Source organism: Gouania willdenowi, chromosome 21 (assembly GCF_900634775.1).
Source record: "Gouania willdenowi chromosome 21, fGouWil2.1, whole genome shotgun sequence".
In the NCBI taxonomy this organism is placed as follows: Eukaryota; Metazoa; Chordata; class Actinopteri; order Blenniiformes; family Gobiesocidae; genus Gouania; species Gouania willdenowi.
This window is the reverse complement of record NC_041064.1, coordinates 19,777,561-19,798,535: the sequence shown is the minus strand read 5'-3', so window position 1 is coordinate 19,798,535 and position 20,975 is coordinate 19,777,561. Positions and strand designations below refer to the sequence as shown.

Genomic DNA, 20,975 nt, shown 5'->3' with positions numbered 1-20,975 from the left:
AGGTTTTGAAAATAAGAAAATAAATCTTAAATCCAAAAAAATAAAAAATAAAATAAATAAATAAAGAAAAATTTAAAAAGATAAAATATATCATATATCATATAGCCATATATCACTGTATCGAGATATCACTACACACCTAGTTGTGAGTGTGTGTGCGTGCCTGTTGCCGCGACGACAGTGTGTGTAATTGCTGTGTGTTGCTGCTGAGCTGTCACTGCATGGAGTTGCTCCGTTCCTTGGACAAAGGTCTTCTCTGCCTTTTATTTGCTGGCTCTGCCATGATATAAGTTTGAGACAACCGTGTGCAACCACGGGGCTCGTCATAATCTAGCATTAGTTTGTATTGGGCTGCCGTAAAGCAGTACGTCTTGCCAACAAGTCAGAGGCAGGAAAGTTGCAAGCGCTGTTTTCTGGGCAGGGACAGCAGGGGGAGATGGAAAACCCCCCCAATAACCCCATAAACACTTATATTACCCTCACAGGGACTACGAGAAGGATTTATTAAGTTGAAAAAGTTACTTAGTTCTGCTTTAATTGGTTGAAAAATGTGCACTTACAATGTAAAACACCATGTGCTTGGTTATAGACAGTGTGTCAAGCTACATATAATCTCCACCAGTCACAAAATATCCTCTGCTAGATATTGGCAGTTATTTGTATTAGTGATCCTGATCATGGTACCATGTTTACTCACAATTTAAAGGCTTGGGGGGGAAAAAAACCCCATTAATAACAATACAGGAGAAGGAAATCTATGGGCACACACATTTCTATTAGGAAAATCACAATGAAATGCACAATCCGGATTAGATCCAAATGAAACTCGGTGGGGTAATAATTGAAGAACCAACCCAACATAACTGAGTCAAATTCAAGAAAAATCTGTCAAATACCAACTGACAAATGAATTTTTGTCAATGATGAGAGGTAGGAAATTTGCGATTTTTTAAAGTAATCCAGAATCATTATATTCATCTGGATCCCCTCCAAATTACAACAGATACTTCTGTGGCCTAAGGTCTATCTATGGTTAAAATGTTGTCAAAATCCGTTCAGTATTTTTAAAGAAATCCTGTTAACAGACAAACAAACAAATAAAAATAAAGGTTGGTTAAAATTTCTTTCTTGTCACAAATATTGCATGTTTTTAAAACTATAATTAAAACTTTGAATCTAAAAAAGTACAACCCACCAAACTATACTAAATACTACCACAGAAGCAAATCAACGTCAATAGAAGAGCAAACTACTAATATTTAAATAAACTTGACATAGCAAGGGCAACAAAAACGCTAATGTCACAATACTGCTTGAGATCAGTTATTCGTTAATTTTCTCTGCATTTAACAAAGTGACAGGCACATCTCTGTATCTGAAACCTTATCTTCTGTTCAACAGACCTACGATTTGTTTCTCTAAAAGGTTGTGAAATGACAAATCTTCCAGCTGCTATGACATCAGTGACACTGCAGGAATCTGTCCATCATGGAGAGCAGCAACATGTGCTCCAGGATCCGAAAAAGCTAATTTGTCAAGTGATGGAGCTTTTACTAAGTCTTTTTTAGACATCGCAAAAAAAAAAAAAAATCACAAGATTGGAGATGCCCTATGAAACACCGGTTGTGACATTTGATACATAAACTGATTTAGTCGTTTGTGATTGGCTGTTGGAAGAGTTACATCATTGTTTTTAAGCATTCGGGCCAATCACAACCAGTTTCCGATTGATCAAAACATCCTAAACGTCACTGAATCTACGGTTAAAAGAGATGCCATGAACTGTTTGTCATCATTTTGCAAATCTTTTGAGTAAAGTTACTCTTAAAGGAGGAAAACACAGAAAATGTTTAAAACTAATACCATTAGTTTTGCACTAAAAATAGTGGGTTATTTCTACAATAAACCAACAGATGGGTGCAAATATTAAATGAGGACATTTAGGCAGAGGTAAATAAAGTAAAAGTACAAGTAGCGTAACTGAAAATGACTTTGGCAAAAGTTAAAGTCAGTAGCTGGAATTATATGTACTTGAGTACCAAACATTTCTTGAGAAATAAATGTACTTAAATATTAAAAGTAAAAGTAATCCTGCATGAGCACAAATTCACTACAATCACAATTGTGGCATGCCAGCCTTGGTATACTTAATAAGAACTCGACATGTACTTAAATATAACTTATAATAATACTGGGATTCTCATCTAAAAAAAACTTCAAATAACAAGCGGCACACACGCACGCACGCACAAGCTAAACTGAGAAGAAGAGAAAATCAACTTGAACACCAATAAATTAAAATATTGAGCATAATAATGACCATCTCAGTCGGGCAGCAGAAAATAAGAATAGTCACAGCATAATAACAGTCTACACTCATTTTTCTAAGTTTCTGACAAAAATCACAATAAATGTGCTTTTTAAAAAACATTTTTAATTAAATTCCAAATAAATTACCGGTTATCAAAAAGAAAAATTTAAAAAGAAAAAAGGACATAAAGAAGGGGAAAAATTAACTCTATATTATTAGTTTGTAAAACTGGACTTTTACTGTCAGAAGTGTAAAGAAAGAAGTCACAATAAGGTTTTTAGGTTTTTGTTGCTTTGAGCCCCATCCCACAATTTGAGAATATATGTTGTAATAGAAATAAACAGTATAGTACGACAGTAAGTAGCTATCTTCATTTTTGAATAAAATCCACTGTTATTCAGTGTTCTTCACCCTGCTGTGTGTTTTTCTGCTCCATGTCTGATGCAGTCACCAGTCGCCACACATTGTGGCTGTTTCAAAGGCTTTCTTCACACGTGGGAGTGAAATTACTGCAAATGACATCATATTGGCTGTAAAGTACAACATCTTAGCTTTCAGAAACGGTTGGATTAATTCCAATAGGGAAAATATTGACGGAGATACGGTGGAAGGTGGGAAACCCGGCAATTTTTATTGCTTCATAAAAATCTGTTCAAAATCCCACTGATATTTAATCAGTTGTCTATTTAATTTTTCTGAGAAATTTGGCCAGTTCAATAAACCCGGAGGCTTTATTATGGGCGGGGCTCGTGTTGTTAATACATGTCCAGTCTATAAAATACTATAAAATCTCCAAAGAACAATCTATGCTATGCTAACTACCTACTCAACACTCACTATACCTCTCTCTTTTCATGATGTAAGAAGCCACCAAAAGGTCGAAAACCTCTATTGTTAGATTCAATTGTAATAACTGGGTTTCAACCCATAGAGGTCAGTCACTCTTCAATTTTTTTTTTTTACAACAAAATACGTTAAATTGAAATATTTTGACTAAAATGTCAGGAGTTAGACAATTAACAACACTATCTCATACACAAATACAGTTGTATCAGCAAAAAAGCTGGGTTTTGGATTTAGTTACTCTTTAAGGGACAGTTGGTGTTCCTACGCCAATTCCTATCCCAACAGGTACGGTCAGGGGCGACTGTTTTTTCCCACTTCTTTGTCATTACCTGAGGAGGTGCCCATCGTGTTTTGCCACACCATGCACACATCCACCTCTTATTTAAAATGGCGGGGGTATCGTTGTTCTTGTTGCCAAGGACATGCCTATTCCAGATAACCCTTAGATGTTGAAATATATTATGTTAAACATTAAGTGCTCTATTCTCCCATGCACGTAAGTGAGAAAAACCGTGCAGCGGCACTGTTTTTGGCTGCGCGCTATTCTCCCCCTGTACTTAAGTCCAGTCACTGTGCGCCTCCATCCCAGTTACACACTCGGGGTGGAGCGGCCCTGAAATGTGGGCGTTCCCATTCAAATCTGGCTTTACGTGTCCCGTCTGCTTAAGTTCTTTGCCTCTTGCGCGTTTCTGAACCTGGAATAAGTGCAGCGCACCAATAAGGTGTAACATTATATTGCACAACAAGTTTGGACTTAGTTACAATTTAAGCCCCACTGACTCATAATATTGCAAAAGAGACTCCAAGGAAGATTTATCCAAAGCGACGCTGTCACGGGTGGGGAGAGTCACACAAGCACGCCAAAGGATTTACCATCAGCATTTCTAATATGTTCACATTTACCAGTTCAAGATGGGACAAAATGTGTTACGTTTCATTACATTTTACCGTTGTCGTCCACTCCTTATTCTAGGAGGATTGTGGGTGCAGTGTCGTGGAGCTGATCAGCTGTGTGCTGCGGTGTGCACGTCGGCTGCTGCAGCTTGTTACAATGAAACTCTAACAGACGTCAGAATGATGTCCAACTATTTTAACACTGTGTACCTGTAAAGCCACAGTTTGATCCACTGCAAGAGTAAATAACAAGTGAAACATTGTTGACAGATGACGATGATGATGATGACTAATGCGCGCTGATCATTTCTGAATGCAGGAATGTAAAACGCTAATAAAATCAGGCCTTCCACACAAACAAAGGCTAGTATGAGAGGGAAAAAAAAGAGAGATTTTAACTGTGGTTCGTACAGAAAAATGCGCTTTATAATTTTCACGGATTTTAATGACATTTACAAGCATTAAGGAAAACTCCATGTTCCATGATTTCTAGACAGCCCCAAAAAAATGACATCATGGCCCAGTCCTCCTCCTTTGCTTCAGACCGCCTTTATTCACACACTATGCGGTTTTGGTTGATTTATGCGTGGTGGGACACCTGTCGAACACGTGCAGGAGAGAAGCGTGTAACTGCAGGCACGTAAAAAAGTGCCTAAGTTCAGACCAGAGAATAGGGCCCTTAACGAATAAGGAGGTGAGCACAGCAGTGATGAAGAAACAAATCAAAAGTACATTTTATATCTTTTAATTGAGTAGAATAAAAGTAAAAGTCCTGATTAACAAAAAACTCAAGTCGAGTACAAATTGTCAAAAAAAGGTTTTGTAATGGACATTTACTTTGTTACTATACACCTCAACATTTAGGTAGGTGCAATACACTGTTGGAGGTAGTGCTTTGAGTTTGAGTAATTGAAAGGCGAGTGCAGAGTTTGCGAGGCTGAAACAGTTTAGCTGCATTTTTTTTTTACTACTCTTAGATTCTATGATAACTGTAAATAATAAATGACAACAATAAAGAAGAGTTATGATAATTATACCAACAACAAAATAAAAATAGAAAAATACTTTTGCAAAATTACATTCTAACAGAAACCCGAGAAGATATTCTAAATTATCAGGCATTTTCTTAAGATAACAGCGTTTTTTATTTGGTGCTCTTTCCTAGGGTTCACTTCCCCACGTACAGAAAAAGTGTGCTTCTTGCAGAACCACAGGCATTTCAGCTGTATGGCTAAAATGCAGATCAATATCAGTAAGGCAGCAAGAAGAGGGAGAGCGTGAACCAGACAGAGAGAATACTGAGGTGGGAGGGCGCCGCTGTACAACAGAGAGGAGCTAAAATAACGCAAGAGAGATAAATGCCAGAGATGCTGTAACGAAGCACAGTGAACAGAAGAGACAGAGAGGAGAGGCATTGAGAACAGAGAGAAAGAGATCGAAAGCGAGAAGGAAAAGAGGAGAGTCAAAGTGCTGCTGTGGAAGAGAGCACTAAAGAGGACAAGGAAAAAAACAAGCGAGAGGCTGAGGCAGCCCGCTCACATGCAACAAAGAGTGAGGTTAATTGAAAAAACTGGGTTACAACCAATGTATCTCTGTGCGCTGTTATTTAAACACATGCATCAGGTTTGTGACGCAAGGCCCTGAAGGCTTTATTTTAGCGAGAAGTGTGTAAATGATTGAGGGGCGAAAAGTTTGGCATGCTTTCACGTTTCCAAGTCCAAAACCAATTATTGAACTCCAGATAATTTTTAAAGCAATTATTTGCTAGAATTTATGTTGGCAGAGGGAACAAGAAGTGAATGTTGTTTTACTCCTTTTGAAACATGAAAGAGAAACATCATTTTTCTCCATCAGTACACGGTGAATTTCCTATTCATGGTCAGGATGGCTTAGAATTAATCACTTAAATTTTTCAGGTTCTTGCTAGATCTTGAGAGAAGAGGGAAATCAAGAGGTGGCATATAGCGGAGTCCAGAATCATTAAGATTGTTGTGGGGTAGAAGGAGATAAGTCAGAAGGTAAAACGCTTGGTTCCTTGGTTCCAATCCTTACCTAATATCATGAGCTTGGGGTAGTTGTAATAACCACAAGGAACCAAAGGGAGTTACCTGGCCAGGATAGCCTTAGAGATACAGTGCGACACTTGGACATCTGTGAGAGAACTGGATGAACACAGTCTGCTTTTCTCCATTGTGGGTTCCTGGAGAGGTGCTTTATGCTTCTGGTGAGAATGTCTGCTGTCTGTCTTGCAGGGGAGTTGCTTTTGGCATCGTGATCAAGAGAAGGAGGAGTCAGGGCAAGCCAGGACAAACTGGAGGGATTCAATCTTCCAGCTGACAAAGAATCCTCCCGAAAAGCTAATCACACACCATAGCCTATATTGTATGGTCTATCCCAGATTACCAGAGGAGCGTCCGGTTGCTGGTCAAACCTCAAAACATGAAAGTGCGCGGCAATTTCTGTCCCTATCGTGGAACAACCTTAGAGTGGGCATGGGTGTTTGCTTAATGAGTCTGAATGTGTTTTGTGGATTTATTGAAGGCTTACAACTATGGTCTTAGAAGCACTCTTTGTGTAAAAGGGGCAATCAGTCTCCACACCAAAGGAACATGAGCCTGGTCATTATAGCTGGCTCCAAGTCAGATCTATTTTCAAGAGGAAAGGAAACTGTCAGGGCTGGCCTCTGTCATTGGTTCTGTTTATAATTTTATGGACAAAATTATTTTGTTGTTAAGAGGATTAAGTTTGGGGGCCGGGGAACTTCCTTTCTACTCTTTGTAGATGATGTGGTTCTCTTGGAAAAATGACCTCCAAACGACAATTTATAGAGTATGAAGTAGCTGGGATTAAGATCAACAGGTTTAATCTTGAGACCTTCCTTATTCCCCATAGAAAAGGGTTGGGTTGCCTACTTTAGGTCAAGGGAGAGTTTGTATTCAATAAATGGATAGGTTCAAGGATGAGGGAAGGGCAGAGTCAGCGATTGACAGGCAGATCAGAGCATCTGCAGTAATGTGGTGTTGTGTTGATAAGAGAGCTTTGCCAAAAGGTGAACTCAAATTAATGGTTGATCTCTATTCTAACTCTCATCTGTGGCCACAAGCTCTGGGTAATTATGGAAAAACAAAATCAAGATTAAAAATTAAGGTTCTAACAATTCATCCATTAGACCGATGAATGGATTTATATTCCTACAATCCAACCACATCAATCTGTGCTTGGCAAGTTTGCCTTCCAGATTACATTAATCGATCTAAAATTGTTTTGAAAGGTAATCAATCGATTGTATCGATACAAGGAAAAAACATTGGATTTAATCACAGCAGACTTTATATGGATGTTTTAAAAGCGCTTTTAATATTAAAGATTAACAGCAGACTCTGTAGGTTGTCTGTGACAATAAACAAAACAGCGAAGCCGGCGAGCAAGAAATCGATCAATCCACCTTTGGGGTACAGTGTGTGGAAATACTTTGGCTTTAGCATAGATATTCTAAAGGAGTCGCTCGCTGAGTAGACGTGTCGACCACCGGGCCCTTCTGGCAGCGTTCACTGCAGCAGTGGTAGCGTTAGCTCGTTAGCATCCAGGACACACTCGAGGGATTTCATCTCTTGGCTAGCCAAAGAACACCATAAGATTCCCCAGCAGAGTCAGTGGAAATGGCTGGTGAGAGAGCTGTGCGAGCCTCATTGCAAAATTTGGTGACCCAAACCAAGATGATCATAGGACAAAGAGAATAGCTGGTAGAAATGACCATGGATGGAGAGTTTGAGCTACAGTACATTAATAGTGTAAGTCTGCAGCCCCAATGATCCAGACCAATATATGCAAAAGACTCTGTATACGTTATAAGATAACAAGAGTTCATTTTCTAAAAGAAAAACCTTTAAGTTACACAAACTAAGTAGATGACAGAGAAAGGACATAAGCTTCTAAGGACAGACGAGTTTGTTGGCTGTGAGTGCAGAGATTTGTCGCTTCAAGCGAGGAATGTTATAACCCTCCACCTCACCATCGCCTCCTCCCTTTCTCCCTCACCCCTCCTCTTCGCCGCCAATCTCACACCTGATGTGTGGGGGCTGCTGGGAGCCGCATGCCAAGATGAATAACAACCGGCTGTTAGTCACGATAGTGCACGAACACACACACGCCGCCTGTCTCTCTCTTTCTCCTTCTCTTCTTCGCTCGCTCCCCGACTCACACACACAAACACCATTTTTTCTCAGAGATTTACAAACAACACAGTCAGATTTCTTTTCATGTCTCTCTCGCTCTCTGTCTGTCTCTCTCACTCTCTCTCCACTATGGTGGAACATTGACATTTGGGTTGAAGGTCATACCACACATTCCAGTCTTCCACATTGTGCTCATGACCGTTTATCGGCGAGGCTGCTGATACCAAGTAGGTGACAGTGTGTGCGTGCGCACACATCCACGTGTTCATATGAACGATGGATTGCAGATGGACTTCTTTTTTTTCTTCACTCGCGGTTCGATACCAACACTGGCTTGTATCTGCAGATACAGTCGATATTTGCAGATTGAGACAAATCTGTTGAGAACTGTATTGATTGGCGGGTTTATTGAAATGCTACCAATGAGGTCTGCAGTCGAAATGTAAAAATGTAATCTTTATGGCAAGATTTTTTCTTCATTACTTTTTCAAAAACTACAAGAAAAAGATGTTTTAGATGCAATTTCAGTACAAAAAGGAGAAAATTGTTATCGGGAGCAACAGTTATTCTGAACACAAGTCGCTGATGGACCTGCTCTATATGGGAAGTTAAATTGTAAATTTACAAATTTTGAAGCAATAATTCCTTCCTTAAAATAAAGCGAAAACATCTAGCTTACAGAGGAGCCTTTAAGGACTTGCAATCTGCTTTTGAAAAGCAAATTACCCTTGAGTGTCAGCCCCACTACATTTCAAATACCAGCAAGAATACAAAATATATTAAACAACTAATGATTAATAGATACACATTTAGAAATACTGACCTGACAATCATATTTACAGAAGACAATAACTATCAGGATTTATGAACATTTAAAAAGTGAATTTGGTCACTCAGCTGGATGGAGCTTAGGTGTTTGGTCTTGCAAGTGAACACAAGTGATCCAACACTGCTTGTGTTCATCATAGCAGCTATGGAAGAACCGGGTGCACCGGTGAAAAGAACGGCTGATGATGTTTTACCGTGATTTTTCAAGTATTAAAATTTATATTTTTTAATATTAACTGGCGATTAATGGAACCGGACACATTAGATTGAAAAGAAAATCTAAAGATCTACAAAATACTGTTGGGTTAATTTAAATGCAACAATTTACCACTATTATCTTAATGTCCAGAAATATTCATATTGTCAGATTAGGCTTATCCCTTGTATTGTGTAAAAAAACAACAACACGTAGACTAGGCTTAAGTGTATATACAGTGGTGTGAAAAAGTGTTTGCCCCCTTCCTGATTTATTACTTTTTTGCATGTTTTCCACACTTAAATGTTTCAGATCGTCAAACAAATTAAAACATTAGTCAAAGATAACACAAGTAAACACAAAATGCAATTTTTAAATGAAGGGTTGTCTTAATGAAGAAAATAAAAAATTCAAAGCTACAAACCTTGTGTGAAAAAGTGTTTTGACCCTTGAACCTAATAACTGGTTGGGCCACCCTTAGCAGCAACTACTGCAATCAAGAGTTTGTAATAACTAACAACGCTGTGGAGGAATTTTGGCCCACTCATCTTTGCAGAATTGTTGTAATTCAGCCACATTGAAGGGTTTTCGAGCATGAACAGCCTTTTTAAGGTCATGCCACATCATCTCAATAGGATTGAGTTCAGGACGTTGACTAGGTCACTCCAAAGTCTTCATTTTGTTTTTCTTCAGCCATTCAGAGGTGGACTTGCTGGTGTGTTTTGGATCATTGTCCTGTTGTAGAACCCATCTTCGCTTCAGCTTGAGGTCATGAACAGGTAGCCGGACATTCTCCTTCAGGATTTTTTGGTAGACAGCATTTATCACAGCAAGACTTCCAGGTCCTGAAGCAGCAAAACAGCCCCAGACCATCACACTGCCACCACCATATTTTACTGTTGGTATGATGTTTTTTTTTCTGAAATGCGGTGTTACTTTTATGCCATATGTAATAAGACACAGACCTACCAAAAAGTTTAATTTTTGTCTCATCAGTCCAAAATATTTTCTTAAATATCTTGGGGATCATCAAGATGTTTTCTGGCAAAAATGAGACGAGCCTTAAAGTTCCATTTGCTTCGCAGTGGTTTTTGTCTTGGAACTCTGCCATGGAGGCCATTTTTGCATGTCATGACCACTGACCTTAACTGAGGCAAGTGATGCCTGCAGTTCTTTAGATGTTGTTGTGCTGTCTTTTGTCACCTCTTGGATGAGTTGTCGCTGCGCTCTTAGAGTAATTTTGGTCGGCCGGAAACTCCTGGGAAAGTTCACCACTGTTTCGTGTTTTCCCCGTTTGTGGATAATGGCTCTCACTGTGGTTTGCTGGAGTCCTAAAGCTTTAGAAGTGTCTTTATAACCTTTCCCAGACTGATAAATTTCAATTATTTTTTTTCTCATTTGTTCCTGAATGTCCTTGGATCTCGGCATGATGTCTATAGCTTTTGAGGATCTTTTGGTCTATTTCACTTTGTCAGGTAGGACCTATTTAAGGTGTGCAGTAATCAGACCTGGGTGTGGCTACAGAAATTTAAATCAGGTGTTATCAACCACAGTTATGTTTTAACAGGGGCTGGGGGGCAAACACTTATTCACACAGGGTAATGTAGCTTTGGATTTTTTTCTTCCTCATTAATAAAACCCTTAATTTAAAAACTGCGTTTTGTGTTTACTTGTGTTATCTTTGACTAATGTTTAAATTTGTTTGATGATCTGAAACATTTAAGTTTGGAAAACATGCAAAAAAGCAAGGAATCAGGAAGGGGGCAAACACTTTTTCACACCACTGTATACCATTCTTGTTTATTCCAGTCCATTAGTCTATTGGAAGACCTGCTCATGTTGCAGTCCCTCGATCATGATATGAAATGTTCAATCCGATTAAACGGATTGCACACAAAGGTCAGCAATAAGCTCAGCAAGAAATTAGCCAACAAGGAGTCATGGATGATTTTTAGATTTCATCAGGTTGTAAACATTAAGTAGTTAAATCTCCCAATGCGCCAGTTTCTTTCGACGTATACATTTCTTTTACCCACTTTATAGACCACCTGCTTATACAGATGTAATTTATAAAGCTTTATAGCTTTTAAAGCTGAGAATAGTCAATATTAGAAGTGTTACTGTGCAAAACGTAGCAAGGCATATATCTTAAAAAAAAAAAAAAAAAAGAGCTTAGGATCCCTAGAAGACTTTTGCCTCTACTGACATTAATCTTTGCAAATGCATCGTTGGAAACTTGAATGACTACTAATTCAGTATTCAAAGTTTTTACACTAAAATCATGCTGGGATGAGCTTCAACCACCCTTGATCCTAAAAGCAGTAACCGAAGAACAAAGAACAGTTTCTACTAAAATATATAAAAAAGCTTTTTTTCATCTGTGACATTGCTGAATGCATAAATCTGTCGAGGTGATGCCTTTTTACCAAGGCTACCTGAAAATAGGACAATGTAACTAGCACTGATGGTCAACCAGAGTGACACTAATAACCAAGATTATGTTTTTGGCTTAGAATCTTTTATCTCAGAATTAATTGGATTGAAAGCCAAAACATTTGGGACAGATACAACTGAACAATATTGGCAAATACCATTTGCTTTAGCTTAGAGTACTGCAAATCAGGTAACACTTAAGTAACAGTGTTCTTCTTGAAGGTTGACTATTATGGGCTGTTTAGTAGCATGGGGGTAATTATCTTGTACATAAAAGGCTTCCAATGCCAACGATATTGTGAGTGAATTGAGCATTATTTCCTCATATGTGAACTGGTTTTCTTTAAGCAATGATCTTTAAACCAAAGTGTCGAAATATATATTGTAAATTTGAGAATTCAATTTCACAATAAGAATGTACAGATTTTGTGCCTGTGATTGTATCTGTCTATCTTGACGAAATGGGAAATGAACAAGGCTCCACATTTTCTTACCACTGATTAGGACCAACATATACACAAGATGAGTAGATGTACATTGTATACAACACTTATAAAGCATCCCAAATACATAAAAATAGCACTTTAATAGTTATCTCACAGATTTATAATACCACACACATGCCTCTTAAGACAACAGCTGTACTCAAAATGAGGAGCTGATGAGACCCAGCATTAAACACCTGCAGCTTCTGACAACAACAGCATCTCCACAGTTGGGCAGTCACCCCCAATTATGTATGTGGCACGATAGCTGCATACATTTTCTTCATCAATAAACCACCCAACAAGATCACAGACTTATCCAACGGCAGATGATAATGGGTATTTTTCTTCGTCACAAACAGTCAAATTGTCACACACAGTTTAGTACGCAGTAGCTGCTTTAGGTTATGAGCTTCATTAACCTTTATTTTTCCTCACTATGCGCAGGTACTCTTGTGTCCTCATCAGAACACGTTTCATTTCAGCTGCTGGTGAATGCTCCAAGTAACAATTCCTTAAGATGAAGATGTCACTCTTGATTGAATATATTTCCAATCAGAATACACTAAAATATTTCACCAGCTGTGATTAAAAGCACAGTCTGAATCTGACTAATATCTTTAAAAATCCAACTGTATTACTTTAGACTAGATTTGTTGAATTTGATACTACCCAGGCACGAGTCTGCCTGAACAGAAATTGCACAGTCTCCCTGAGTGCATGATAGTTTTCTTCAGGTACTCTGGCTGTCTCTCTCAATGACAAATAAAACAAGGAACTTCAGGTAAATTGGGCTAATTTACTTGCCCTTGAAGCAAGGTCAAGTTTGGGTAGTCAGGCACCAGAACCCCCATCGGCAGGCTCAAAGCTCAAGCCCTGAAAACCTGGGACTTTTCTGGGATCAACATGCGCTGTATAAATAAAGTTGAATTGAACTGAATTGAACATGGTGCTACCCTAAAATTAGGCTCTAATTACACCTGGAGCATGATTACTGTGCTCTAACCAACAAATCCCCTTTGGTCAGTGGACACAAGGGTTTATGTGACAAACGAGTCACAAGGACAGTTCCTTTGCCATTTGTTAGAATGATTAGTTGGCTAGCTAATGACTTCTTTGCCAAATTACTAGCACCCAAAGCGTTTTTGAAGAACTACTATGACCAATTGTCTCAAAAAGTTGTGTCATGAAGGACAAGTTATTGGGGGTAAAAAAAATAAGCCTCATCCGACCAGTTAAAGCATCAATCATAAGAGTGAACAGCACATGCAGTAACAAATGTCAGTCTGCCATTGAAGCTATAGACAGTGTTCTTCTTTGTCATTGTTTTTGATGTTGTGGTTAGTAAATAAATTTTACTGCAGGTTGTATTGTTTAGTGTGAAAATGAAGACAGCTCAAAAGTGATGTGGATGACCCAAAGCTGTTCTGTGGTAACTTAAAACCCAGAACTCTAAAATATGGCAGAAAAAAACCTCCGACACAACCATACGTCAAAGAAGATTCCATTAAATTTAAGATGGGATCTGGATCAACATACTGATTTATTTCAAAAGTCATTGGCAAAATTTCCAAAATTCATGTCTTGGTTAATTGACCAATTTATTAAATTTGACTCAGTTATGTTGGGTTGGTACCTCAATTACCCCACAGAGTTTCATCCCAATTATGCAATTAATCACATTTTTTCTCAAAACAAAATTTTAACATCTTGGTCCATATGTGATGATTGTGTGTGTGTTTTTTTACCTGCATGCCAGTTGGGCTCACAAGGCTCCACCATTCTCTATCCAAGCCAAAGACAAAAGCATTGGCCAAGCCATGGAGTGGTGCTGACAGGACGTGCAACAATGTGAGGGAGAAGAATGGGTTCTGAGGGTAGAGGACATTATGCAGTCTGGTGGAGAAGAGAGAGAGACAGAGAGACCCAAAGTGTTGAGTTCATAGATACAAAAGTTATAAATAAAGAGACTACCGACAAGGTAACTTGGAGATGAGGGTGGAGTAATTGAATGAGAAATCTGTGGGAATAAGAAGGACAGCTATGGGGAAAAAAGGACAGACAGAGAGCATAAAGTTGATAAAGCAACAGAAAGAGAGTGAAAGAGAGGCAGAGGACAAGTGAGTGACAGAGTGAGGGACAGGGTGAGAACGAGAGGTAATGAGAGCAAGCAGCAGAGGCAGAAATGAGGGGGAGAGAGAGAGGGAGGAAAAGGGGTGGGCGAAAGAGCGAGTGAGCTTTATATCAGCGTTTAAGAGCCCATTAGGCAGCGTGAGACGGCTGGGCTGACACATTCTTGGCTGCCGCTTCGACAGCACGCAGCACTTTACAAGGACAGGGAGATGTGTAGCGCTCAACTCCCTTCCTCTCCTTCTCACTCCTTTCTCTCATCTCAGATTCCTGCTTCTACTGTCCAGAATTTCTCTGCCTCATCTTGTCCCTCTTTAATGACTCCATGCCTATACACTGCTTGTCCTCCCTTGGATATTTCCTAAATTTGGCATCATTCCTCCTGATACCTTATTTTCATCTTGATCTAAGATTCTACATCATTCTTTAAACAAAAATTCTCATTCCTAAGCCTAGAACCTGAGCTATGGCAACGAAGGGAACCTGATACTGTATGGTGTGACTGAGAACTAATGTCTGCCTCAGAGAAGGATGCTGCTGAGCCATTAACCCTGGATTAACCCTGTATTAGCGCCACTCGCTGGGTTAGCTTGCCACTAATGTCTTTTATTGATCTATTAGCAGGAGAATCAAACCACACAAGGCTCGTGGCATTTTCTGCATGTGTTGTGAACTAAGTGGCCACAGTGGATGACCTCTGGGTTGGAAAGTCACCCAAAAGCTGCCTTGACTCCATGGGGAATACAGGGTCAGCACCGTTTTCTCGATATCAACAAACTGTGATAAAAGCTATGGTACTATAAAGAACTGCGAACACTACTCGGAGAAATCAAAGTAGTGTTTTTCTCCCTGCAATATTGTAGGCGTATTCTCCAGAAGTGTGGAGATTTTGCAGCACAGTTCAGTTGGGGGACAGCACGGCGCACCATGCGCTACCATAAGGGATTAGAAAATGGACTTTGTTCCTTGTAGGAAGGTGTTTTAAGCTCTTTGAGATGACTTTTCTTGTAATTAGAGCTATATAAATAAAGTTAAATTGAATTGTTTTACATCGCAGGCAGTTTCTGGTGTGGATTGTAGACACAATGCTAGTGTTCATCTGCATAAACAGGTTTTCAAACATCTGCGTTTTTAGCACAGAGGGCTCTTAACAGTGCATGGTGCAGTACTCGTGTGTGTTCAAGAAAAGTTTTCTCTCAGCTGATGTTCACAGATTCAAAATTACATTTCTTAAAGTATTTTGTTAAGTTGAATACATACAGTAACACAATTTTTATTTTTACAGTGGAGAATACACTCTTACATTTGACAGGCGGGTACGTTTATCTCCTGTCATCTTTTTGCACAACGGCTGCACCAGGCTGTGGGTAAGAGCTAATAACCACGCTAAGTCAGAGAGATGCCCACAGGCCTCACGCAACCCCACCAACATCCTACGCTGCACTCAGTGCAACGCATACAGACAACACCCCACAGAGCTGCCCTCCCCAACCACATCCACAACCCAGCGCTACACAGCACAGAAAGCACGGAGTTGTGCATCGAGGGCACACAGCCAATGTTGCCACGTTTGTCCTTGTGAGATGGCTGAATGAGTTTCTACAGTTAGTCACCAATGGCTCTCTTTCAGCCTCTTCCGTCAGGCAGGTTCATCTTACTGAATAATGAAAAACGGTGGCTTAGTCGTCAGCACGTCCACCTAACAGCAAGAAGACACTCGGGTACCTTCTGTGTGGAGTTTGCATGAAAAACTGTAGTCTGTACAAGCCACCTTTTAACTGCACATAAACATCATTAAAGTTCTCAAAGGTATTTGCAATCCATCTTTCTTTTTTGAGTGCAACCAACTTTTTATTTTTATTAAAAAGAGGGCATTTGTCCTGAGCCTTGAGATACTTTAATAATACTCAAGGTTTACTTAAAATGCCCAGGATTTACAAATTAAAACGAGGTCCCTTTTCTATGTAAAGGCATTCTGTTACCTAAAGAAAAACACAAGTACAGTACAGAATACTATAGTGCTTTTATCACAGTGACACAACAGTAACACAAAATGACAACAAAAACACAATGCTCAGATTGGTCAGTATTCGAAATGTTGACATGAATGTTGATATTGGCCTGCTGCTAAATCTCATCTTTCCTCGAAGCTGTTCAATTGGAGGATCTGGGAAGAAGGTAGATAAAAACCTGTCAGACATTCCTGTTTTTGTGGCCCCCACTGTGATAAAAGCACTATAGTATTCTGCACTGTACTTGTGTCTCTCTTTAGGTAACAGAATTCCTTTACATAAAAAAGGGACATCATTTTAATTTGTAAATCCTGGACATTTTAAGTAAACCTTGAGTATTATTAAAGTATCTCAAGGCTCAGCTCAAATGGCCCTCTTTTTAATTAAAATAAAAAGTTGGTTGCCCTCAAAAAAGAAAAATGGATTGAAAATACCTTTGAGAACTTTAATGATGTTTATGTGCAATTAAAAGGCGGCTTGAACAGACTACAGTTTTCCTCTTTTTCTTCCTTATGCTTTAATAAAAACTGTATTACAAAATAATCAAAGAACAATATATTTACCTTGACAAATGATTACATTTACAGTTATAAGTACATACACTGGATATGTGGACATGAGAAAATAATCCTTTATTCAAAGTAAAACACATCATCACCTGTTCATTAGAGTTCACTTTTGTGATTATCAACTCTGCAACTGTAAAGACAATAAAGCCTTTATATTGAGTTGATTGTTGCATGTGCCAGGTTCAAATTCTTTAACACAAGCAGCCACTTCTTTACAGAACTCAGTGCAATTGACATTCAGCTGTTCACTCTTGTAAAATAACTTACATTTATTAGTAAAGCTTTGACAATATAAAAACAATTATGTTTTACCTTCAAATGTCCCTATAGATGACCTATGGGGCAGCATTTTCTCATGTGCCTGCTTCTTTTTATCTGCCCTCAACTACAGTCTGCAACTCTAATTTCCCTCATTTCCCGTTTTCCCGGTTACAAGTACCCAACAGGGTGTACCAAATATTGAGGTGTAAAGATGCCAGCTTTCCTTCCCTTGTATGAAAACTCCCCCTGGAAAGCAACAAGAACCTGCTGACTATGGCAGTTAGTGGGAAGCTCTGATGCATTTTTTGAGACCTTAGCAAGGGGAAATCTATTTATCTGTGAAGCTTTAAAGAAAGTTTTTTATAAAAGCCCCTTTTTTGATTTGATACACCTTATTCCTCATGATTCATCCAAACCGAAACGTGAACACAATATCAAAACTGTATGAAGCAATCTTAAATCATTGATATTAGTTAACATAAATTATGCTGTTGGGAAATTCTAAAATACGGTACACATGCCACAGTTGTTCAGAAATGGGACAACATAAATCGCAAACAGTTAAAGATGCACAGTTGCTTTATTTTATGATGCAACAAGAAATAAATCCCATATTGGAAGACCCTCAACTTTGTGGCAAAATTACTGTTCATTCGCAACCATTTATAAGACTTACTGCCAGCAACTTGTGTCATTTTAGGCCATTAAGAATTAGCCTGTGTTATGACAGTGCGACTGTCTGGACGTGGGCATGGAGCGTTAATGATGGCTTCTTCAAAATCAAAGAATACTTTGGCCTTACAGAAAGATGGTCCAGGGTTTGATTCCGAGACTATCATTAGAGGTCTAGTTCAAAGTGTGCAATGGTTTCCTTCAGTCACTCAAGTCTTCTTTACTATCAAAGTAGCCAAAGCAGTATGATGAGAATTTTCAGACACAATGGTTGGTCTAAAATGCGAAGCGTGTCAAGAAAATGCAGTGGCTGAGATTGAAATGACACGACTTTACATTTTTTGTTGTACAATTTCTTGCATTATGACAAAACCAAGTACCGTCACCCGTTTAAACAGGACGACGGAAAAGGTACAAATTGGTTCCCATATATGCTTGGTAACAACACCAAAAGTGGCATTAAATTTGTCACAACTGTCAATCACTTGTGCAATCATGTAATTTTATCCACATTCCCAGATAATAATGTTCATTTGTACTTGGAGAGGCATGCGTTAAGTTTAGCAATCATCTATCATTGAAGAGTCTGAATGTGAATGGGAAGAAAACACTGGAAACTACTTGGAGAAAGTCTTTTCATCTCAGTCACAATTGACTCATCGATAATATGTTCGGATCAGTTCCAGGACAGTAACAAGGAAGCAACTTGGGTAAGGATGTTCATAGTCAAAGGCAGAAGAATTTTGTGATGACTTGACAAACTGTCCAGTGACTATCCCATAGTTTAGAACATCCAACATGTAAAAAAAGCACAAATGACCATTGATGCTTTAGATCATAATAAACTTTTTTTCTCCAAGGTTGGCCTGCTTTTTCAGGCAAAGCAATGCAGAATTCTTCTTCATTCCCCTTTCTGAGACACCCACAGTGAGAGCGGCAGGAGAACACCACAGAAGATGATTATGGAGATTCGTCCACAAATCTGGTTATAATCACCTCTTATCCTCTTTTGCTGCATGAGGTGGCGTGGTTTATTTGCTATTAATCTGTCTCCATTTACCTTCCGGCAATCCTCTAAAAAGTTGTGAAAAGGAGAAACAGCAAGTTAAGTCGGTAGGAGATCGGAGATAAACCTGTTCCGAGACCAGACCCGCTGTCAGTCTGGGTGAGGGTGCTAACTAGATGTATGGGCACAACCAAAAATAAAACAAACATTGCTGCTGGTGGAGCTTATTCGTGTCTTGGTGCTTGTCAAGCTAAGGACCATTTCAGAGTATTGCCGCCTGTTTTCTGGGTTAGCCTAGCGCGGTATCTCCGAGGACCAGACCAGCTGCTGCTCACATTCATTTCACTTCCCATTAAAGGTGAAATAAATCAGGAGTCCCCACACAACCTCCTTAGAGACGCAGGAAACACACACAAGCGTGGAGAGAGAGGAAGTTGGAGCTATACTGGTACAAATAAACACACATGACTGGCTGTATGTGTGCGAGAAGGCTCCATGCATATGGTACGACCTCGGCCGCGTACACTGAATGTGGCAGAGGGAGAGAAAATTCAGCAGATGTGCATTTGGAGTGTGCGCCTCCGTGTGTGTGTGTGTGTGTGTGAGTGTGTGTGTGTGTGTGCGTGTCTCTGACAGCGCAGCGGTGAGAGCGAGTGTGTCTGTGTGAAGGGGGGCTATTTCTGGCGTCTCATTTTTTTTCCCCCTGCTGCCGCAAAGAAACGCGATCGACGTCCGGGAAACGAGAGCTGGCAGCAAGCAATCATCTGCCTGCCACACACACACACACGCGCACACACACACACACACGCACACGCACACACACACACACACACACACACACACACACACACACACACACACACACACAAAGCACAGACAGCACCTCACAGCGCTGAGCAACACGCGCCATGGCAACGGAACAGCCGCAATTAGAGGCGAAGAGCCTTTCCCCTCTATCGAGGGAGAGACGGAGAGCGAAATGAAAGGAAGAAAGGAAGCAGGCGGAGAGGGAGAGAAAGAGAGACCAGGAGGAGGGGTGGATGGGGGGGGGTGCCTGAGCAGAGACGAGTGTCAGGGAAACAGCACTGCTCAGGAAAGAGAGACAGCAAGAGTGGAAGAGGAAAGGCGAAGACGATAAAGAGGTGAAAATGTGTGTGAGCTGGCCTGTGAAGGAGAAAGAAGGCCGAGAGCAACGGAGGAGGAGGACGAGGAGTAGAAAAAAGGGTAAAAGGGTAAAGGAGTGAGGCTAAATAAAAAAGACTAAAAGGCAGAAGAAGCTGGGTAGCAACCCAGAGATGGAGAATGAGGAGGAGATATATCCTGAAAGACAGATTGTGAGACAGGAGTGAGACAAACAGAGGAGATAACATGTGAGAGAAACCAAGATAAGAAGGGAAAGAAAGAAGGGGAAGAGGTGAGAGGAAGAGAAGAGAGCAATGTGGAGACGGGTGGAGGCGTGCGGAGAAGGGGGGGTGGGAGGCTGTTTCTCCTGTGTGAGTCGTGCTAATGAAAGATGAATGAGGGAGGCAGTGGTGGGAAGGAGAGCGTGGCTGCGGGCGATGCCTGGCTGAGCTGCTGCTGCGTGAGTGTGTGTTTGTCAGGGTTTGTGTGTGTGTGTGTGTGTGTGTGTGTGTGTGTGTGTGTGTGTGTGTGTGTGGTGTAGTCGAGCGAATCTCACAACAGGGGTGATATTGTGTACACAATATCAGGAGCAAATGGTCAACAACCATAAACACACACAGAACCACGGGGGTAGGAAGAGGACGGCATGTCGACTAGCTCTGAGTGTCAGTCTGCTACCACCTGTGTGCGTGCAGTCAGTCATTAGTAACCGTGCAGCGTCTGCGAGCCTCGCTCACTTATTCAGGCCTTCCATCTATCATGCTGTCAGTCACTCTGTGAACCCGTCTCTCTCTCGCCCTCCAGATTTGATGCAAAATCTCATACTCGAGGCCTTTCCATCTCTTCCAATATCCCACTCTGCCAGTCTGGACCGCTCTTCAGCCCCAAACTTCCCTTCACCATCTCTCCTGCTTCACCTTTCTGTGGGCTTTTATTTGTTGTGCCGGTCATCCTTGAGCTGTGGCTATGATTCACTTCAAGAGTCTGAAGTACAGAATTCTTGCCCAGGAGTGTAGGGTGATCAGATAGAGAACA

At 40.2% G+C, this 20,975-nt stretch overlaps 1 protein-coding gene across 3 annotated transcripts in view; it reads right to left on the bottom strand.

The window, feature by feature from the left end:
• The window catches only part of LOC114455366 (cyclic AMP receptor-like protein A), an 84,734-nt gene that overhangs the window by 7,221 nt on the left and 56,538 nt on the right, over positions 1 to 20,975 (bottom strand). The window contains exon 12 of one of the 3 annotated variants that reach the window (XM_028436560.1): positions 13,917 to 14,064. The exons of the other annotated variants lie outside the window; for them this stretch is intronic. Coding sequence (XP_028292361.1) covers positions 13,917 to 14,064 — 148 coding nt within the window. The remainder of the gene's footprint in view (positions 1 to 13,916; positions 14,065 to 20,975) is intronic. 3 annotated transcript variants of the gene reach the window in all.